At 40.4% G+C, this 24,097-nt stretch overlaps 1 protein-coding gene across 1 annotated transcript in view; it reads right to left on the bottom strand.

Moving 5' to 3' along the window:
- The window catches only part of RPTOR (regulatory associated protein of MTOR complex 1), a 5,042,670-nt gene that overhangs the window by 73,965 nt on the left and 4,944,608 nt on the right, over window positions 1-24,097 (bottom strand). The window contains exons 30-31 of the mRNA XM_044068087.1: window positions 19,169-19,296; window positions 6,386-6,472 (exon numbers count right to left, since the gene is read on the bottom strand). Coding sequence (XP_043924022.1) covers window positions 6,386-6,472; window positions 19,169-19,296 — 215 coding nt within the window. The remainder of the gene's footprint in view (window positions 1-6,385; window positions 6,473-19,168; window positions 19,297-24,097) is intronic.

Raw genomic sequence — 24,097 nt, 5'->3', positions numbered from 1 at the left:
TGGTAGACACGGGATGTAGAATGAAAGTGGGAGGTGGGTTATGAGAGTTGGAGTGAGGGATGGGTGTAGAAGGATGCTTTGGGTTAGGGGTAGGGGTGGAAGAGGAGAAGGATTTAGTCAGTTCAGCTATTGAGCCAGTAAAAAACGAGTTAAAGAGAGTTGCTATTTCAGTGTCAGTCTTATTATTGTCAGGACAGGGATTGGATTTTGTACCAGGATGTAAGAGTGAATTGATGGAATTCCATTATTCCGAATGTAGTAAGCGCTTTCGTCGGTGATAATCCACCAACATCCTCAGACAATTTTAAAATCACAACATACTGCATCTTAAATAATACTGAATCAATAACTGATTAATTAAGTACATTGTTTATAATTAAAGGTGTACCGTCATGAGTACAACTTACTTTAAAAACTAGAATAGTAATAAAACTAGTGGTATTAAACCTTACTTAGTACTGCTTTCTAAACTACACAGCCAACCCAGAAAAAATTAAAAATTAAAATACAATATATATCAACCTACATCTTGTATACCAAAGCATATGGCCAAAGTTATCATGTGTATAAAAACAAACATTTAAATCCAACAGTACCCATAAAAAAACAACACTGAATTCATACTAGCAAAACACCAAAGGCTAAATCAATTTTTGGTGTTAGAAAATATAAACAAAGATATGCAAAAGAGAATTAATTATATGTATAAGTAATTTGTATACAAATAGCACTTCGTATGGAGCACAGGGAGAAAAACTACAATACCCTATCGAGGATGCCTATCTACCAAAAGCCTTAAGCTTAAGAAGGCATTTGATAGATATACAACCATTAAGGCCTGGGGGTATGTGTGCTGACGTACGAACTTGCCATTTTAGTTCGCACTCCTCAAGTTTTAGCTCCCAAGGTCCACCCCTAATGTTGTATTCGACTTGTTGTAGAACAATACTTAATTAATTAATCAATTATGTGATTCAGTATTATTTAAGATGCAGTATGTTGTGATTTTAAAATTGTCTAAAGAAGTTGGTGGATTATCACCGACGAAAGCGCTTACTACATCCGGAATAAACAGTGTTTTTTGTGTCCTCGCTGCTTCCTTCTTTGTGTTTTTGCCAGTTTTTACGTTTGGAAGAGTTTGATACCCATACTGGAAAAAGGTAAAGTAATTAAGTGTGACAAATATGACTACATTCTGACAATGCAAGTTGATTATATGTCTTAAAAGACTGAAATGTATTACAGAATTCACAAAACACTGCATTGCAAGCTGTAGCAGTCCAAACCTAAAGAGGACAGGGAACGAGGAACTTTCTTATTCACAAACATACCAAACAGGCCAGTATGAACTGTGCCTTGGAGAAAACTGCACCCATACAACTGTGGGCGTGTGCCATGCTGCAGTTACATGTCCTGGAATATGCTCTGACTACATCACTGCCAAAACTCTGGAAAGGCATACAATGAATACATCCAGCAGAAAGGGTTCTATGACATATTACCCTGTAGTGATTCCAGGTCTGCAAAATGCAAGTTATCCAAGACCATTACAATGGTGGTTCAGAGGTCCTCCTTCCTGTATTTTACTGTGATTACTCCGCATGCTAACATAAAAGTAACCACTGTTTTACAGATGCCCTATCCAACTCCTGTTTGCTACAGCCATTCCTTAATGTTGAAGTACAAATATTTCTAGTTATTCAAGTAAAACCTTTCACTATCTCTTAGATGTCCAGACACATGACACGTTACACAATAACCATCATGGCTCCAGAGGGCCTAAACCCACTCAACCAAACATGATATGTTCTACTAACCCTCAGTTTGCTTATGAAGTCAGTGACACAGCTGATATCAGCCGTCTTAAGACATTTGCTTTCAAGCATCAACTAGCCACCACAAAATGTTGAAAGGGTTCATAGGTTCATACTAGGCTATCTGCCTTGGGCAATTATAAGCCTAGCCCGATTCTGTATGGCTTACGCCACCCCCTGATTTGAGTATACTGTGCCCTTTTTAAGGTTTAGTTTACTGTGCCTCTGTCTAATAGTGACACGGGAGTAATCCCTTGGACAAACCTACGATCCCCCATCCACCTATTGAGATTTTTCTTGAATAGATTCAGTGAGGTGCTCTGCCTCACATGAACTGGAATTCTATTCCAGAGCGAAGGGAGCCTCTGGGTTATGAACCTGTCCCTCCAGCAAGTTCTATTTATTTCTGTTCTGAGGTTCAAGTCCCTCGAGCATGTGGCTCTAAGGGATTTAGATTTACTGAGGTGGAGCATGTCCATTAATTCTGGATTTGACATAGCTTTGTATGTCAGGCATAGATCGCCTCGAAGTAGGCAGTATGCAACTGAGTAGAGCTGGAGTTTTTTTAACCGAGCAGCATATGGCATCTGTTTGAGACCCTTGATCCTCTTGGTGAGATACTTTTGGGGTCTCTCTAACTGCTGCAGGTGTCAGGTAAGGTACATCCCCCAAAAGGGGCATTGTATTCTATGATGGGCCTGATGAGGGATGAATAAAGGGGCACGATTACCTCTCTTGATCTAGATGTGAAACCCTTCATGATGAGGTGGGCTATGTAGAAGGTCTTTCTAATCACTTTGGCAATGTGGTTTTCAAAGGAGAGATTGCTATCAACTTGGGTCCCCAGGTCCCTAATAACTTTCTCTGTACTTAATGGGTTTCCGCCTATGTGGTAATTTGTGGGCACATTGTTTTTGCCAAAGGGTATGACTATACATTTTTTGCCATTTAGCTTTAAACCATGGCACTGGCACCAGTTATCTGTCTCTGAGACCTTTTTGAAGGATGTTTGTGTCAGCTGGAGAGTCGATTATGGCGCCCAGTTTGCAGTTGTCTGCAAACTTGGTGAGCCATAGTCCTTCCAAGTTTGCCTGTACCTCGGAAAAGTATATACCGAACAAGGGTGGTCCCAGGACAGAACCCTGTGGGATGCCACTTGTGACCGGTTTTGAGTCTGACATGGCTCCAGCAACTCTCACTCTGTGGGTTCTGTCTTTGAGCCAGTTTGCGACCCATCTTGTGACACAGGGGTTTATATTTAAGCTGGATAGCTTATCTATGATGCCCGAGTGGGGTATTGTGTCAAATGCCTTTGCATGGTCCAGATAGGCTGTGTGGACTACCTTCCATTCATCTATGGCTTTGGTGACTGTTTCGAAGAAGTCAACCAGGTTCAAAAGGCAGGATCTGCCCTTGACAAAGCCGAACTGGGTAGAATCTAGTGTCTGTAGGTCCCCAATGTCTTTGTTTATGAGCTCCATGATGATCCTCTACATAGCCTTGCAGACTAAGCTAGTCAGGCTTATGGGGCGATAGTTTCCAGGGTCCGTAGAGGCTCCACCTTTGTGGAGTGGGACCACTGTTGCTGTACGCCATTCTGTGGGCACATATCCTGTAGTAAGGCTGAGATTGTATAGCTGTTTTATTTGAGGGATTAGTTCCTCTTGATGTTCATGTAGGACGCAACCTGGGACGCCATCTGGTCCCATGGAAGCAGTGTTTTTTGCTTTGGAGAGGGCAGCCTTCACCTGAGCATCAGAGATGTTTGGGAGGCAGCCCTCTGCCGGGATAGATACTTGCCCTTTTGGGGGGGAGGGGGTGGAGAAGTTTGCACTGAACCTGTCTGCCAGGATATTGGCGATGTCTGTGGGTTCAGTGTATTTTTGTCGTTTAGAATCAACTCAGAACAAGTCTGGGAGTTGCATCCCAGGTTCCTAACATAACTGAAAAAAGCCTTATGATTGTCTTTGGTGTCCTGTGCAATTTTTCTCTTGAAGCTGGCCTTGGAGGATTTTATGAGGGATCGTAATTTTTTGCTAGTACTGATCAGAGATGCCTTCCCTATTAGGGATTTTGCTCTATCATGTAGTAGCTTCCTCCTTCTGTTGTACAGTTTATTTATGGCAGGGGTCCACCAGACTGGACGCCTGCCTTTGGATGACTGGGTCTTGGTTTTGTTTGAGATAGCATGATCCATGCATTCCTGGAGATGTCCATAGAATGCGTTTATATAGGATTCTGCAGTTTGGGCCGTAGTTTCCACTGGCTCTGGGGCCTTGAAGGATTCCACTTCGGTTTTGAGAAGTGAGAAGTTCGCTTTTGAGAAGTTTTTCACTGTGGTTTTCTGGGCTGGGGGTGGGGTCGGGATGTGGACATCCAGTGAAATTAATTTATGGTCTAATCTTACCAATGAGGGATACACTTCTGGTGTGGAGCATAGAGTCCCCATGTTGGTAATGATCAGGTCTAGTATGTTGTCACCTCTTGTGGGAGTGGTGACTAGTTGTTCCATAGCATTTGAGTTTATAATTTCCAGGAACCTTTGGGCTAAGGTGCTGGGGCTTGAGTAGTGCTCCCAGTCAATGTTTGGGTAGTTGAAGTCACCCAATATAATGGTGTTCGGAGAGATCTTCATGTTCTCCAATGTTTTCAGGAAAGCCGAGTGGGATTCCTGACTTTGAGAGGGTGGTCTGTAGGATGCTATAAACTGAAAAGCAGTCTTGCCCACTGTTAGTTGCACATGGATGGTCTCCGATACTTCGTGCAATGCCACTAACCTGGAGGTGTGGATATCCTTGATAAATATGGAAACTTCCCCTCCTTTTGTGGTTCGGTCCGGGTTTTGGGGCCGAAAAGCATGAAATGAGGTATAGTCTGGTAGTGCTGGGGTGCTCTCTGGAGCCTTGAACCAGGTTTCTGTCACTGCACAGATATCAATGTTCTCCATACTGAGGAGAGCTTCGAGTGCATGCATCTTGAGGTTAAGACTTCCGGCATTAAGCAGCATTACCCTTAGTTTCTTGTTCCTTGTGCTGTCTATGGGGGTGGGTTTGACTTTTGAGCCTTGCCTAAAAAAGGCACTACGGGGGTGGCAAGAGCCTTTGCCAATATCCGATAGCCCAGTGGTGACAGGTGCAAGCCGTCCCTAGCGAAGCAACATGGCTTGTCGAGCATGTCATCCCAGGCTGACAGACACTGGATCCCCTTTCAACGACACCACAATTTTAGCCAATTGTTAAAATCGATCATTTTGTCTTTGTACTGTGGCATCATTCTAGGTGAGGGTAAGATGCTGCTCAAGGTCAGGGTCATACCAGCCTGGGCTACATGATCAGAAAGCTCCTCTATGTCTCTTTTCATGTAGTCCAGGGAGGTATGTCTCAGGTCATTCACACCAGCATGTACAATGACTGAGTCATATTTGTATTTGCTTTGGAGTGACCTGAGTGCTTGCGTTATGTGGCGGATCCTAGCACCCGACACATACTTGGTACTATCATTAATAAAGACAACCTGATGGGTCCTCTGATGCTGTGGGACACTGTTCATGGGGGTCAGCCAAACCTCGGAATGGAGGAACAAAAGCTGAAGTTAGAAAATGCTTTCTTGCTTGTATATGGCTTGTGAAATAAAACCACAGACTGTAGTCAGGGCAGACATTTCCTATTCTACCTGACATACACATCATTCTGGTTCATTTCTACTCTGTATTAAAGACTGTAAGCCTTGAAATAATAGCTATGATAAATACAGAAAATGGTGGCAGCTACCTGGCCTACTGCTGCAGCTAACATTACCATTCATTACTCCTAGTAGCAAGCACTAGCACTCCACAACCCATCATCTCACCTTTTAATGGTGGTCTTTTATGAAGTGTAACCTGTCTATAAAAGCTGTCCTGGCAACAGATCTATAGTGTGCACCACTGAGCACATATAGCTCACCAGGTTAGCGCAATGGAGTCAGAAATGCAGTATTCAAGATGAAAAAAAAAAATCAGGCACAAACAGCTAAAATATTCGGATGACTTACCTGTCACCTTTTGTTTGATGCTATTTAGAAAATATATCAGGCAAGACCATCACTAACTCAAAGACTTGAAATGTCTTTTGCAGTTATCTGTACTTTTGCTGACCAATTCACACAATACATCAATGCAACAGCTGTATGCTGTTTGCCCAGTGCTCAAATTTGCTGTCTCAGGTTGTACACAGATTTTAAACAGCTGAGCAACTTAATCCATTTGTCAAACAACCAGAGTACAAATTCCCTGAAGCGTTACATATGCTAGCTCTTTGACCTACTCCAATCTTGGTATCCTAATAATCTGCTTCCCCCCCCCTTTTTTTTTTTTTTAAAATCAGTCCTTCGAAACCAGCTTATTAAATTACTGCACTGCTAGGTTAGGTGTCAGACTGCAGCAATCTCATTTCAGATCAAGACTTCATTACCAATTCAAATCAGCAAAGCGAACTAGGTTTTCTTGTGCCAGTGACGTACTCAGTTATAACTCGAGGCAAAATTTATTCTGCATTTTTAACAGGCTGTATTTCTGTTTATCACCTCCTTACCTAACGCTCACAATATTGCCATCTTGGCCTTTCTGCAAATACGCCTTCACCACCCAGGCATTGTGTTCTCGATAAGTCATCACACGACTACAAAAAGAAAAGAAAATCAAATAGAAGACTTAGTAAGTACACTGCTTTAATTACAGGGCTACAGAGATGAACTATAACAAATCATTACATTAATTCTGATCTGCTAAGACACACTGAAAGATAAAATGAACTGTGGAGGCTGTAACTGGGAAATATAAGTACTTTATCTGATGACATAAAACAACTACATGACTTGCCTATGCTACGTAGCAGTTTCTTACAGATTTTGTCCAATCATATACCATGTGGACATACATACTCTCTGTAAATCTGCTCTGCCCTCATGCCACTCTTTTCAGCAACTAGGATATTTACACAATGAAGATTCACAACCATCTTCTACATTTGATGGAAGACTACACACATAAGTAGCTGTAGTAGTGTTTGAGCACCCATTAGAGGTAGCCAAGGATTTGGTGGAAACCTCTATAGTTTGTGCAACCCATATAGTCACTAGTGTACTTTTTTGATAATGAAGTGTTACATTGTCTATAATTTTACCAAACAGGGCTGTCATAGCTCATACAATCTAGGGTGGCGCAGTGGTTAACACTGTCGCCTCACAACAAGAGGTTCCTTGGTTTGATTCTCGGCTGGGGGTGCCTTCTGTGCAGAGTTTGCATGTTCTCCCTGCATTCATGTGGATTTCCTCCCACATTCTAAAACATGCGTCTGCAGCGTTTCTACCCAGGCCTCCGCTGAAAATAGGCTCTGTCCTAGTCGGACTTTCCCAGTCAACAAATATTAAAAAAAAAAAAAAAAAAAAAAAAAAAAAAAAAATACATTACCAATACATTTGCCAGCTCTTCCTAAACTACCTTTTTGGCTTTGCTGCAAGCATACCTAACAATTCTTTGCAACATTCACACAATGGTATACAAAATGAGTTGCGGAAAAGTGCATACAGTAGCAGAAATATTTTAATCTGAAATTTGACACTGGCATGGTAACATGGGGTTGCAGGTAAGAAGCTAGGCAAGTGGACCAACAGACAAAAACCTTCTTAAAAAGTGAAGTGACATGTGGTAGAGGGGAAGAGCTGAGATTATTTGAGGTAGCATATACAAGAAATCAAGAAGCAAATTAGCAATGCTGCAACTAAAAGTTCATGGTCTAACAAAGAATGATTTAGTATACAGCACATACAGCATAAAGTGAAAATAAAGCTAAGATCACTGCATGCATGGGATAAGGTAAAAACAAGTAGGAGAGGTGATTTAGGTACATTTAAACTGAGACAATGTGAAATACTAATCCAGTAAGATAAAACAGGAACAGACAATGTAAAATGCTACTTCAGTAAGATAAAACAGGAACAGAAGTACCTTAGGCATGGGGGAATAGTGAGGACACACTGTGATTCATACGTAGGTACTAGGCTACTGGCTCTAGGGCCTATATAAGCCTAGCCAAAAAGGTACCCTGGGTTTCGCCACCCAAGAAAATAATTTTCCCTGTGCCCCTGTCAAGCAGAGCCACAGAAGTGATCCCCGGGGTGAATTTCCTATCTCCCATCCAATCATCAAGATTTTTCTTGCAGAGTGCTAATGAGGAGCTTTGTTTGATACAGATAGGTAGTTTGTTCCAGAGTATGAGAAGTCTCTGGGACAGGAATCTATCCCTCCAGCATGTTCTGTTTATTGTGGTGACAAGAGTTAGGTCCCTAGAGCGTGTAGCTTGGAGGGATTGGGATGTCTTTAAGTGGAGCATGTCCAACAGCTCTGGGTCTGACATAGCTTTGTATGTTAAGCAGAGATCGCCTCTGAGTAGGCGATATGCAGCGAAGTAAAGCTGGAGTTTTTTGAGACGGTCTGCATAGGGCATCTGTTTGAGGCCTGTAATCCTCTTTGTGAGGCATTTCTGCGGCCTTTCCAGTTGTTGTAGATGTCTTGTGAGGTACATACCAAAAGGGGCACTGTATTCTATAATGGGTCTAATGAGTGACGAGTAGAGGGGAATAATTACCTCTTTTTGATGTATGTCAATGTACAGCTGCATATGGGAAGGGTTAACAGGCTCATGGCTTTTGGCTATGTCTGCAAAGCTTTTATCATCAGGTCCCAAATAATTAAGCCTGTTTCACTGAAGTGGGATGATACAATAAAGTTTCAACTTACCCACAAGCTATGTAACCTCAGAGTAATTTTTACTACTTGTAGTGAGTGAAGATCAAAACTCCCTCCATGGAAAGCATGGGGGTTTCCTCCCACTTCAGCTCTTTAATGGAATGAGGTCAATCTGCTGGGAGTTGATGAAAAGTGCTCCAATTACACAAATCATAACTCAGACCTGTATATGTTATCTATACAGATGTAATAATATCAGTCTACAACTACAAAAGGCCTACACAGTCTGCCTACCTAAACAATAAAGTTCACTTCACATTCATTTAAAATACACTGCCACTTTCTCTCTCTCCTGGTCAGAGAATTTTATGGCCAGTTCAATAATTTTTCAAGTACACTTGCACTGACCAATTCTTTCAACCAAATTTCTTTAGAAAGGTTGTTGCACTTGCCTACCACTGTTTCTATGAAGAAATCTTCTGCACAATGCCTTTGAATCAACCTTCACTATGTACTCACTGTAACTAATGTACAATGTAAAAGGAATGGAATAACGGGAAGGAAGTGAATTGAATGGGTATAATGTGTGAAATAAATAGAGAAAAGGGAGGCAAAGGCCTACAGCCCAACCTCAACAGAACACCATAAATGCAGACCCATAAATGCTCTAAGTCTCAAGTGCATTTCCACTGACTGAAGACCTATTAGCACAGCCCCCACCTTCATGATACTGATAGGGAGTTTTCTGTCCAAGGCATACAGTAATTTTGAAGTTTTTATTCTGAAATACTGACTTTTCATCATGCACATCACACCAACTTGTTCAAAAGCTCCCTACTACATACAAAGTAACAAAACAGCGCAAAGCAAGCCTCCCTACATTTATACACATCAAGTGAATACCATTAGAGAAAGGACAAAATCCCTCAAAACAGTGCTCAGTGGTCGTATGCAATCGCTTTTTTTTTTTTTTTAGTTAGTTACAGCAACAGAATAGTGAAAATGCATGGATCAACGACGTATGGGACAGCCAATTTTGAACCACATGAGGAATAATGTATACTCCCCTTACAATTACAAGTCACAACAAAATAGTACGTAAGTTCAGTAGTTAATAAAAACTTCAGTGAATGTGAGACAGAGATGGAATTCATACTTGAACTGTTTCTTAGAAAATATTTATTTATCCCGTTAGCTGGTGAAGAGTGGTTAGTGACCTGATGTTCAGCATAAAGTACAGTTGTGTACACTTACCATAAATGTAGATGTTTGAGTGTATTCACTGTTGCAGTCATTACATTTGGGTAATCTGCTGGCAGGTTGCCCTCAGTCGGCTTGATTAACAAAGTCTTGGGTCCTGCGTCGGTTGCTGTCCCTTCTTCCATGACGTCAGGTTGTCAGGGGTACAAAACATGCAGCCGATGCCATTTTCATCAGTTTTTCTTGCCCCAGATGTCAGATGCCCCCCCAAATGGGGAACAATATATATATATATAAATATATATATATATATATATATATATATATAAATATATATATATAAAATGTTGATATATAAATATATATGCATGTAATTTAAAACACAACAAATATACCTCCAAATAAAAAGCAAATACACCAAAAAGGCTTTTGAGCATAGTAAAAGAAAGAAGAGGTATAGTAAGAGAAAAAACAGGGGGCTGGCGGATGGGTAACCAGGACTGCAACAGTGAATATACTTGAACATCTACATTTATGGTAAGTGTACACAACTGTACTATGTTCTTCGTGTTTCACTGTTGCAGTCATTACATTTGGGTAGAATCCCAAAGCTATGGTTGGGAGGATGGAATTATACAGCACTAGGAGCAGCTATAAGGCCCTGCAGGACAGCAGTGGCAAAGCTGGCTCTGGATTTAGAGAAGAGAGGCAAATGGTAATTATTGGTGAATGTATGAACTGAACTCCAGGTAGCAGCTTCTAGAATGTTTCTGGTAAGAACCCCTCTGAGAAAGGCAGCAGAAGTAGATGCAGCCCTGGTGGAATGGGATCTGATCCACTTGGGGACAGGTTTACCATGGTGCATGTAGCAGAATCAAATACAATGGCTTATCCATTTTGAAATAGTCTGCTTTGAAATAGCCTTTCCCTCTGCAGCAAATGCCACCAGTAATTACTCAGATTTTCTTAGAGATTTTGCCCTGCTTAAGTAGAAACTTAGTTGTCTGTGTACATCCAGGGGTGGGAGGTTGGCACAATGGTTAAGGTGTTTACATTACAGACACAAAGTGCAGAGTTTGATTCTCACATGGTGCAATTGGCTAGGCTTAAAATGGCCCACAAGGGCACTTAGCCTAGTACTAATCTATGAACCTATGAATCTATGCAGAATCCGCTCACCCTTGTTCTGTGGATTTGGGAAAAAAGTTGGCAGATGAATGGACTGATTAAGAGCCACACTAGATACCACTTTAGGCATAAAGGATGGATTGGTCCTGAGTGTCACCCTGTCTGGGTAAAAGATATTAAAAGGCTCCACTGCCGTGAGAGCCTGTAGTTCTGAAATCCTTCTAGCTGAAGTGACTGCTAAAAGACAAGCTGTCTTCCAAGAGAGAAATTTTATGTCTGCAGTAGCAGCTGGCTCAAAAGGAGGTAGGGTGAGCTTTTCCAACAGAAAATTGAGGTCCCATGCAGGAGTTGGTGCTCTCCTGGGAGGTCTTAAATTTTTGGCCCCTCCGAGGTACTGCTTTAGCAGGGGATGAGAAAAGAGGGGAGGCTCTGTGTTGTAATGAGCTGAAATGGCAGAGGCATGGATTTTTACGGAAGAGAAAGATAGGCCCTTGTGAAGCATCTCAGTTAAATATTGCAGAATCTGAGGAATATTGGGCATTGCTGTGCTTATTCCTTGTGCTTGGTTCTAGGCACAGAATCTTTTTCATTTATCAGCATAAGATTTTCTAGTACTAGGCCTTCTAGTCTCCAAAATGACATCCATCACAGGTTTGCTGAGAGATGTAACCGGTGAAATTAGTTGATTAGCCTTGCTGCAAGATTCAGAGTTTGGAGCTGAGTGTGCAGAATTTGATAGTTCTGCTGAGACAGTAGATAAGGCGTCTGAGGCAGGTACCACGGAGGAAGATGTGACACCATTGCGTAGGAGCGGGTACCAGTGTTGGCGAGGCCAATCTGGAGCAATCAGAATAATTTTTGTTTTTTCCTGTCTGACTTTTAGCAAGACCTTGGAGAGCAGAGGCAGAGGGGGAAAAGGCATAGACTGATAGGTTTTTCCAGCTGAAGGATAGAGTGTCCACTTTAAAAGCTTTTTTGTGATGAATTCTTGTGCAGAATTTCTCCAACTGATAGTTCTGGGGTGAGGCAAAAAGATCTATTTCTGGGCTCCCCCATTTGCGTGTCAACATGCTGAAGATTTGTGGATCCAGTTTCCATTTTTGTGGGTCCAAAAGATTTTTGCTTAGTTCGTCTGCCAGAGTGTTTTGCTTTCCTGGCAGGAATTGAGCTTGTAGATGTATTTGATAAGTTAAGGCCATGTTCCATAAAGCCATGGCTAGTCTGCAAAGGGGGTAGGAATGGGTACCCCCCTGCTTGTTTATGTACCACATGACTGTGGTGTTGTCTGTCCTTATCAGTAGTTGTCCTGGATGAAGATAGTCCTTGAAGGCTGTCAGAGCATTCTGTACAGCCAGCATCTCTTTCTGGTTATTACGTAGGTGCATCTGATTTGGGCTCCATTGGCCCTGAATGCATCTTCCTGCCATATGCACCCCCCCAAGCATAATCTGATGCGTCCGTTGTCAGGGTTTGTGTGGCAGGGGGTGGAATGAATGACAGTCCCTTGTTTTGGTGACAGGCCTCTGCCCACCATAGGAACTCTTGCTGCAGGCAAGGAATGATAGGAATCATTGCTTCCAGACTGCGACATTGTTCACTCCATAAGCTTTTTAGGTACTACTGAAGTTTCCTTACATGCAGTCTTGCATATGGAATTATTAGAATGCCAGAAGCCATGAACCCCAAGGCCTGCAGAATTTATCTTGCAGATAGCTGGGTTTTTGTGGCCACTTGTTTAAAGTAAGTCATCAACTGAATTTTTTTTCTGGCGTAAGGTAAGTCATCTGGGCAGTTGTATTCAAGCTTACACCCAGGAATGTAATTATTTGAGAAGGTACCAGATGCAATTTCTTTTTGTTTATGGTGTACCCTAGACAAGTTAGAAGCCTTCTTACAAATGCCAGATGTATTAGAAGAGTGTCTTTGTTTTCTGCCTGAATTAGACAATCATCCAGGTAAGGATAAATCTGAATGTTTCATTGTCTGCAAAATGCAATTACTGGTGCCAGGCACTTTGTGAATACCCTGGGCGCAGTAGATAAGCCAAAGGGCAGTGCAGAGAACTGATAATGCAAATAGCCTGCTTTGAAGCAGAGGTATCTTCTGCAAGATTCCCTGATTGGTATATGCAAGTAAGCCTCTTTTAAGTCTAGAGTTACCAGGCAGGCATCCTTGCCTAGTATAGGTAGTAACTATTGTACAGTCAGCATCTTGAATTTTGGAATGTCCGGGAATGTATTTAGAATGGATAAGTCCAGAATTGAACACCATGATTTGTCTTTTCTGAGTACCAGGAAAAGTCTTGAATAAAAACCTTGTCCCTTTTCCTTTTCTGGTACAGGTTGAATAGCCCCCGTATTCATGAGGGACATAACTTGTTTCTGGGCCTCTGCCCACTGATTTGGAGGCATATCTGGCCATCCGTTTGGGACTGGCAACATGTGGAAATGAAATCTGTATCCCTGGGATACTATATTTAAAACCCACTTGTCCTGGGTAATTAGATGACAATTTTGTGGATGAAGTGCCAGTTTTCCCCCCAAAGGGGCTGCCAAAAGATAAGTGCTTGGTGATGGTAGAGGAAAGTCATTGAGATTGTTTACCGTAGGGAGGTGCCTTGCTACTTCTAGATTTGGAGGTGGAGGCACCCCATTGTTTTGTTTTGTAAGTTCCTTGTGATTGAAACCCGGAGCCTTTGGAGTGTCTGGATTTGACCTGAGTGGCTCTGGTGGGTCCTGGAAAGGACCAATTCTTAGTAGGCCAGTGCGTACTGAGCCTGGGTGGCTGCACTTGTAGGAAATCTTTTACAGTTTAAATAAATTTAGCTTTGTCTTCCATCTTTTTCAAAACTTCTTCTGCCTTATTACCAAATAGACTGTCCTGTTGTAAAGGAGCATCCAACAATTTTGCTTTAACATGATCAGGCAGATTTTGCTCCTTGAGCCAAGCATGCCTTCTTATCACAGATCCAGTTACAGCGGCCCTGCAAGAGCCCTCCAAGGAATCAAAACCACATTGCAAAGTATGCTTTCCAACTTGTTCAGCTGAATGCAATAAATCCTGTAACTCTATTTTCCACACAGTCAGAAATCAACATCATTTTCTGTTTAAGTAAGCCCATGACATGCTGCTGATATTTAAGCATATGAAATTGACAGTTCAAAGCCCTGATTGCCAAGGTTGCAGACGTGTAAACCTTCTTATCCCATCTATCCAGCACCCTGGAGTCTCTATCAGAAGGGCTAGGATTTTTAGCAGAAGAAGCCTTTACACCCTTGGGACCCTGAGAAATGGTTTCAGGGTCAGCAGTAGGGTTTTTAAAAAGGAATTTGTGGGAGTCAGGAACCCTGTAATATCTGTCTGGCTTACTAGGGGCCGGAGGCAGGGAATCTGGAGCCATGCTGGATTCTGAGAAGACATCATCAACAATGTCTAGAACAGGAGGTATAGCCAAAGGCCTATGTTGAGGAAGAAGAAGGAAATCCCTAAGCCTCTTTTTAGATCTGAGAAATCCTGACTCTCCCAGTGAAAATGCTCCCTTAAGGTATGCAAAGTTTCTCCAAAAGAAAAATCCTCAGGAGGAGAAGCAGAAGTGATGGATTCTTCTGCATCACAGTCCTCATAAGGTGGAATAGATAATTCCTGATCAGAAGAGGAATCAGAAGAAATCGAAACCTGATCTGATGATTAAAAATCAGTGCCTTGCCTAGGCCTCTTAGCAGGACGGGGATGGGAAACCCTGATCAAGGTAATTAAATCCTCAGCCATTTTGATCATTTGTTTTTTAGGCATAGGGGCCTGTGAACGTGGCCCAAGCATCGTTTTTTAGAAATAGAAGTTGAGTTTGGCGTAGGTTTTGAAGATGGCGTCGGTTTAATATACAAATCTTTAGGCCTGAAAACACCCTCAGAAGCCGGTGCCTGTTCAGCGGCTCCAGACCCGTCTAAGGTAGAGACATCCATGGGTTCAATACTTAAAGTGTCTCGCGGCATACTCTGAGTGGGTCTCAGTAGAGGCCTGTGAATCAAAAGTAGCGGGCATCAGGGGCTGCGAAAGCGCCTCACTGAGTACCGGCGAACCAGCAACTGGCTTAGGAGAATCTTCATCATCGGTTTTGGACCTCGACGGTCTGTCTCTGTCTTTTTATTTGCGTTTTTTGTGTATTCTGGTAGTCGGATTGCTAACCGACGACATTTCTGGATAGTTAAATCTTGAGCCAAAATATTTAGATGCAAAAATATACTGACACTTAATAGTGTGTTGATTAAATTTAGCACAAAACCAACAGCAAGGCGTGTTGTGGTCAGGGCCTAAGCAAGGAATAGAGTACAAATGAAAATCCTTATGAGGTATTTGCTTCCCACAAGTAATACAATTATTAACTTTTACTGACATCGGTAAGGAGCAAGAAAAAAGTTTCCCCAATGGGGTACTTATCTTTAAGTTGAAGACTTCGGTTCTGAAACTCAAAAACGAAAATTTCAGGAGTCGGCCGACCGGCACTTGTGAACTGCTTCTGCTTCGGGCACCGCGCGGCAAGAAAGACTGATGAAAATGGCATCGGCTGCATGTTTTATACCCCTGACGACCTGATGTCATGGAAGAAGGGACAGCAACCGACGCAGGACCCAAGACTTTGTTAATCAGGCCAACTGAGGGCAACCTGCCAGCAGATTACCTAAATGTAATGACTGCAACAGTGAAACACGAAGAACATCTGTGTGTAACATTTTAGGTAACCACAGTAAGAGGCTACCTTTGTGAAATATTCTAATGAATGGCTTGTGGTGAGAAGACTAAAGGTATAGGAAGAAAAGTTTATTTTTTAACAGAAACCAAGTATACAAAAGTGGTTAAGATTAATATGTTATGCATCAGTAAGGAGGCAGTTAACTGGGCTCTTAGAGTGACTGGTAAAACTGCTGCCTTGGTGAGGGAGATGCAGTAGTGCTGAAAGCCTAGCACATTGTGTTTACAGCCTTTGTTTAGTAGTATGGAATCTGTTGCACTTGAAAGGGGATCTATACTCTGGTACCTGCAGAGCATATCTCTTGTCATGGTGCTTCTTGCCTCAGATGACGACGACTGAGAAATTCTATGGCTGACAGCTTGGAGGCTCTTTAATCCAGTATTTACAAAACTGATATGCAAGTAGTTTAATTAAGTGTGGGATCGAGTTGAAACTTAGGTATTTAAAGTGCTGCACAGAAAGTAAGGCATCTCCAACTAAGAGGTAACAGCCACGTTCTTGGGGCCCTGTGACATGTAGCAGTTACCAGACATGATGGCTTCAGTAATCTTTAGCATTTAGAGTTACACCCGAAGAACTGAGCCGTGAGTGAACAACCCTGTGCTACATTTCAAGCTCACAGGATTTTACTAAGCTTATGGCCAAGGAGACCCATCAAGAAGCACAGCCATATCACCCAATACCAGTGGGAGGTTATCAGTATCCCTTATTAAAAATGTTTTTTTCCTGTATATTCCAGGTGAAAACTGGTGATCATCCATTTAGCCACACAGACTAGTTTTAAAGATTATAATAGAAGTGCTGTGCTTGGTATGCAAGGGCAGCCTATTCCAGGAACAGGGAATATGCTGGGTAAACACTTGCCATGTCATTTGGTGCTGCTCACATGGCAGTACAGAGCCAACCCAAGAGTGGGATGAATGTGAAGTGCAGAAAACAATGTCATCAGAATACTGAAATACTGATGTGACCCAATAAGTCATAATGCAAATAGGAAACATTTAGTAAGCAAGGATGAAAGTCTTAGAGACTCCTTGGCTAACCTGAGTTCCTACCTTAACTTTGAAGAAGCACTGAATGAGATGACTGTGCATCCACTGAACATGCGAGTGGTAGCTGACAATGTGTTAAGATGAAAAAGTGGTGAATTCAGTTAATGCGTTTGTGCATCTTGATTTATGTAGCATGGATTGTATTTAATAAATGACTGTGAACATGCGAATGGTAAGCTGATAATGTGTTAATTTTTGCAGGAGAAGATCAAAGGTGTACTTATGTCCATGCTAGTGAAAATTTATTTAGTGCAGCAGGTAATGTAGTGTCCCTGCTGAAGCCATGACATTAAGAGTAAAGAAGGTCAATGGAGTTAAGCTGATAAGTGACCTGGAATGATACACCTCCTTCTAAGATTTTTGATAGTGAGGAAGAAAAAGATACTGGACAATATTAGGTGAAGGGGGTAGACTGACTGCATAGTTGTAATACAGTGGATGACTTACAAAGGTGGGAGAATGTATCACTGGTTAAATGATATTGTAGAGTCTTGGCGACAAAAATATTACATGTTATTAAGAATTGGGGAGTGAGACAGTCTATGATTACAGATCCACAATTGGGAAGTTTTCTCAGCCATGTTATTTGCTTCTTGAATAGTTATTTTTCATAAAGAGAAGGTAGGGGAGAAAAAGACACATGATGGGGAACCGTAAGATATTAACTCCCTGGCAAAATTCCTTTTGGTTACTAAGAAAACCTGCTATGGCACACTTTAAGGCAGGCAGCTTTAGTGTGATGAATGACATTTTTGCATTCACTAAAAGCATTGCAAAATTCTATCCACCAGCAGTGTGATTTGAGAATTTTTTAAGCCAGCTGTACCATTTTTTTTAATCTTCTCACATCGAGGTTTAGCCATGAGGCAGGATTTTAACAATATCTGGTAGTAAGTGCAAGTACTTAGCGTAAAAATGATGAAGGATATTCAGAAAGAGTTCCTGGGTCATGACACATTTGGTTTGTTCAATAACACAAGTATAGCTGGTATGAGCTAATGCAATCATTATGGCAAATTTACGTTTCTGTTTCAATGCTCTGAAAATGGAAATAATTCAAGGGTCTTTGATTATCTGTCAGAGAAGAGGGATGTGACTGTATTGTGGTCACTAAAGAAGGTATTACTGGAGTGGGAAGCTTGTGTGGTTTATTAGTAACAAGTCACTGTATTAGACTCTATGGGGTAAGCAAAGAAGTGACTACAACTCAAGCAACACTTACTTAACGGGACACATCCCTATTTGTCCCCATTTTTTCACAGCTTTCTTAGAAAGGCCACTACATAAATCAACAATTCTGCATGGAAAGGTACTCCCCCCACAGCCCCTATGTCCCCCACTCTGTCTTCATCCTGTCCTCCTCTGTTCTCAAATATTGCATTCTCTAACAGACACCACCTCCTCCCAAGCTTTATTAATCCCTCTGCAGTATTTCTATTTTTATCTTTTATTTCTGGAGCATTCACCCTTATTGACCATTAAGATCCCTATGGCAATTCATTTATTCCCCTTGGGTGACAGCCAACTCATTCCCTGGGGTAGAAGTTGAGTTAGTTGAGACTGAATCACATCATCCATGTCCTGGGAGACTGTATTTATTTTCCTGCTTAATTCTTATCATCCCCAATACACAACCATGGGGCTGATATTCTGTCAGCCTTAATTATGTATGTCGATGCCTTTGTGTGTTTAACATAATCAACTGGTCATACCCCATTGCAGACTGTACCCCCACATAATCCTCAGCCTCCATCAGGGATTAAAAGGATGAAAGTATGCCTGTATACCTGATCGCTACCCCTTCCCACAGCAGAGAGGAGAACAGGCTAAGGCTCTTCATTTCTCACTTCTGCAAATCCAGCTCCAACAGGTGCCTGGGCTGCTAATAAAACTTAGGTTGCATGGGCTGCGGTCAGGACTTTGTTCTTCTATGCTAACAGACCTGACTATGCAGCACTCATATATGCTGCATCCCCTCTCTTTAATTCCAGAGTATACACAGACTCGCTTTACATACATTCTCTTGCAAACCTTGCAGCATTATTAATGCTTTTTTCAGCATACCTGCTGCAACATCAGTGTATATTTTTCAAGCATGAAGTACATCTAAGGAATAACTTGCATGAAAACATGTTACAATGTGTTTTCAAAATGACAAGTTAAACAACAAAGGTATGGTATAACCATTTTAACTGAAACAGCATGATGCACACCCTAAGGTACATTCCCCTCTAGGTGACAGTATTTACTGCCAACTGCACTAGACAATCAGAAACAGGAAAGATTCGAGTCTGCCTTGCCCTTTAATGTCATATGACAGTACAGTTATTATAAATTGATTCCCTTGAAGGCAGAAATGTGCTAAAAGTCGAACATGACAGTTACAAAGTTTCAAAGCTACAAACTATGTTTCAAAATTAAGTATCACAAAAGGATGACCACTATGATGAACACATAATTTGAAGACACATAAAAGTACTTTAACAATAAAGGTTACCATTCACTGGGAGCCATTCTTCTGTCATAGACCCGAACAGATCCATCTCCCAGACCTGCTGCTATTAGTGATCGCTGGGAGTCGCAGGAAAGACTGGTTACACAGCTATCTGCTCCTGTTGGGATATCCTTGAAAACAAAACAACAGAAATGAAGTGCATCTCCTGTGTTAAAAAGGCTGATAATCCAAGCTGCAGTGTAAAATGGATTAGAAAGCAAAGTCTTCTACTCCATGAACTGTCATAACTCTACAGCTCCAAATTGTTTATAAGAATCAGAGTTTCACTCTACAATAGAAGACAGCATTCAAAATATAACAGACAATATTTACCACTAGACCTTTAGACAGTTCAGAATGGAAAGGTCTTACACATCATTCATCTACAAGTTAGCATTTTATCCTCATTAACTATACAAAACCAGGTTAAATGAGGAGTCTTTGAATCAGATTCTATCTTTTCAGTTTCAGCACTTTATTATTTTTACAGACACCCCATATGTTTCTCCACCATTTAATTAGGGAACCATGAATGCAAAGTTATTACAAGTTCTACATATCATGCTGTACCTCCCTTAGTAGTTAAACAGCTAAATTTCTCCATGATTTTGAAAATCCTCTTTCTCTGAATAGAATATAACAGTCACAAACACATGTAGCTAAATAAACCGCATAATCATTCTATAAAGTAATACTGCATACGATTAACTTAGCCAAAAGATGCTTCAAATGATCAAATTCATATATATACTGACAAAATAAACAGGTTTACAATTAACTAGTGATTTATATACTTACTTAAGCATTTCATTCAAACCTCCTGCTACAGGCATCAGCTGTCTCTCAACTTTCACAAAACACTGGAGTCATTGTGCGTGTGTGTGTCAGGGCACTTCCTATCGTGTCCTATACATTTGTCCTTCCTCTGTACTTGATTATATAGCCTGTCATGCCTCCAGACTTCCCTGGGAGGGCACTGTTGAGGCAATATATCCTGCATCATCTTGCCAGAAAAGGAAAGCCCTTGGATACTCACTCTTTGCACCTGGAGAGCCCATATAGCCAAATGAACCCAAATACACAACAATGCCAAGTACACATCTTGCCCCTGAGCCATGAGGCTAATGCTGTTCTAGTGTCTTTCTAAATGGTCATGATCTTGCTTTTCTGTACAGAAATCTAGAAGGCTGATAAAACAAATGCCTGAATGATCTTAGTTACTTTAACTTTATTAGATTTATTATTGTGCAGCTATGCATGACAAAACAAATCAGATTGTGTTAAATAATATACTACTTCCTTAACAACTTCACTGACAGAAGTATTTATCACAGACTCTGAGTAACTGTGGCTGCCAAGTGTTTTTTTTTTGTTTCTTTATTGCAACACAAAATGTTTCACATCCACTATGGTATTTGTTTGACCTGATGAGCTGCTCTTCAATGAAACCCATTCATCTGAGAACACTTCACAAAACAAGCACTTTAAGAAACATGTTATAACTTGCACAAATATTTAGCGATTCTGGAGTTAAGTGTATAGTTAAGACAGTGCAAGAGCAAAGCCCCTGTACACGAGGATACAGGATAGGTTAGCACTCTAAGTTTCACGAAATGCCAATTCTGTGAAATGGTCTTGACTGAAAGCAAGTCAACAGGATGAACCATATTTCATCTATTTACTTACATGCCAAGTATAAGTACTACTGTGCTAACACAGTTTTCCCCATGCAAGATACCAAATGAACTAATTTGTCATACTGAAAAGCAAGGCTAAGAATAGTATATTTTACTTCTATCATATTAAAACATTACAACCTATTAGGTATATAAAAACAAACCATAAATTCAAACTCACTTTCACTTCTTAACCATACTAACAAATTATCTTCCACAAAATGTTTAATTAAGTAGATATATATATATATATATATATATATATATATATATATATATATATAAATAACATGGATGCATCTCTTAAAAAAATATATTTTCATAGTGAAGGTAAATGCAAGCACAGCTTGAGGGTAAGTAAGGTACCCACAAACACTGACCTCATTTGCATGTAAAAATGACCATAATTAATCTAATTAATCTACAGGTTGTCCTCTATGCCATCTCATTTAGAAAGGACTGCTGTAGTGACTGCAGAAGTTACTACTTTCTGTGAATTACATTTTTTGCACTCTTTGAAGTCATGTCAGATCTGCTGATTGCTCTTTCTCAAGTCTGTGGGTGGTGGCACATGGCCATTCTTAGTTGGTGGAGCGATTTGTTTGACTAATTCAGATAACAAATGAGCCTCCACCATGCTAACTAGTTATGCTGCCCCATGTTGCGGTTGTCTCCCAACGATCTGCTAAAGAAACCTTTATGTGCTATGAGAAAGTTAGTCAGTAACACAAGTACTGGAATACATTTGTTGTGTGAGTGCGTTGCTTATACTGTAAACCAAAAACAACTTGCGAAATAACTAGTTATATATAAGAAATCTAGTCCCATATTCTGTATGTACAGTAAATGAATAAAACATTAAACATGCTCAAGATTTAATCCCTAGATTTATGATTCTCCTGTGATTTATTACTGAAGACACTTTCATGAATGCACACTAAAGCTTTGTAAATTAGAGCTTATAGTCCATCACAACTCATTCCCCCACTTTAAATCGTAGATTTATATATGAGTATTCTGTTAAAATATATGCAACATCACAAGCAGCATATTACAATCATGGGGGTAAAAATAAGATGCATGAAAGTATTACTTCAATAGAAACAATCTTTTTTTCATGTAGCTGACAAACAGGGCAAAAAATAAGCAGGTGACATTCAAAAATAACGTGAAAAACAGGTTACACAGTTTCTGTACACAGCACAGAAAGGAAAATGCTGACAAAATTAATGACTTAGACTGCATCCTGCTCCTAGTCAGCGTTCTTTTTCTATTATAATCAGTACGGTTTCAATGAATTGTAATTTTCTTTTTTTTTTAAACATGATCCATGAGAAAGCACGCAAAAATTTCAGTGTGTTAAATTACACTGCCCACATTGTGACATAAGGTCTTGTAACAATTCAAATCCTACTAGTATACATTTTGAGGACATAAAAATACTAATGTGTGTCTTCTGGCAAATCAAAACCATAAGTTAAGTTAACATGTAGTAAAACTGAAGTATAAAATAAGCAGAGTACAAAATAATCTACTTATGATGATAGTATTTTTTAACTGCTGCCACAAATATGTCAGCAACTTTTCAATGTTATTCAGCGGAAATGTCAATGTTCGGTGTTACCTAAATTAAACATAACTGTAGCAAAATATGATTACTTGGCACATTTCTAGTCAAACCGAAAACTGATGCCTATGATATGACATTCTGAATTCTTACAATGAAAGATGTGCTATAACATGGCGAGCAATATTAAGCAAATAATACATTTCTGCAATGGCATAATGAATCAGACTGTTGAATGAAAAATGTAAAGAAATAGAGCAGTTCTTCACAGCCCCTTTTATTTCACCAACAGAAATATTAAATTGACTTTAGCAGAGAAGCATGCCTACTTCGTCCATTTTATCACCTGAATGTCATTCGATAATTTCCCGTCTCAACACTTCTGTTTTTTAATACTAGCTATTTCCTCTCAGAGTTTGGAGAGCCCATTTTGATTTGCATCATTAAAAAGGTAGAAACCAGTGCTGAAGGGGAGAGGCCAGACCATGTCAGGATGCCCAAACACACACATGCAAACACAAAAACAGCATACGTGTAGGGGAAATTTCATTACTGACAATTCACCTATCCATGTCACCTGAATGCAAGAGGTACTGGTGAAAATCCAAAGTGAAGTCCATAAACAAGGCACCCCAGTTAAGAAAACCAACTGCTATGAAACAGCAACACCAGCATGTCAGCCAACACTCTCAATACACAAGCCAAAAAAAAAAAAAGAATGCGTGGGAAGAGTAATTTTCTGCAAGTCGGACATTTTTTTCACTCCACAGACTGTTGCTTAGGAATAATTAATATTTTATGTGGAGTTCCACACGTTATTTTCTTCCTACATATTCCCAGACTACTGTGCTGTTATTCTAGGAACAAATACTCTGTTTACCATACTGTTTAAGGAGCTGTAGCCTGCTGTTTCCAGTACTGGAACTGGCTGTTTAGCTTTACAGTTAGGTTACGCTAAAGGAAATAGTTGAAATGTACAACCAGTTTTTAATTTAAATAACTTTTCTGTTTCAGATGATGAATATTACTGCTACAGTAGCAGTCAGCATTTTGCTGCAGATTCCAGGTTGCTTGCTTGATCAGACTTACCAGGATTGCTGATAATCTGTGAAATTTTCAGAATATTTAGTACACAACATCTGCTTAATGGCACTAATTGGTGCTGTTTAGTGCATAGTTTAATTTAATTTAGTAATTTAGTTTACAGCAATTTTTACTGCTGCCTGATACCAGTAAGACTGCTTTGGAATTTGGATGCATCAGTTTTATGGAACTCGGAGATTTCAGTTTGTATACGTAGTCTGTGAAGGTCACACAGCTTTCCTGCTTATTCCTGTGCTTCACCACTACCATTACAGACTTGTTTTCTGGCTTGGCTATTGCATATTTTTTTTGGAATCTGAATTATTAATGTCTACTAAATGCATTCAGGTGTACAGGCTGAGACAGAAAATGTAGCCTATCCTGGCACTCACAGGTAAAAGGAAGTTAAATTTTTAACTAATTCTGGATATAAAGGTAGGCTATTGCACAACACACACACCTAAGGGAGGTTTAAAGGACTGCCCATTTATTCACAGCATGTCTAAGATGTAACAAACTACCAGAACACAAGGTAAAAACCCACATGGAATAAGAAAGGACATGTATGCTCAATGGAAAAGGTATCTTAGCCAGCAAATGAAATGC

Source organism: Protopterus annectens, chromosome 4.part0, assembly GCF_019279795.1.
Source record: "Protopterus annectens isolate FY-2018-M chromosome 4.part0, PAN1.0, whole genome shotgun sequence".
In the NCBI taxonomy this organism is placed as follows: domain Eukaryota; kingdom Metazoa; phylum Chordata; order Ceratodontiformes; family Protopteridae; genus Protopterus; species Protopterus annectens.
This window is presented reverse-complemented; position numbering and strand designations above follow the sequence as displayed.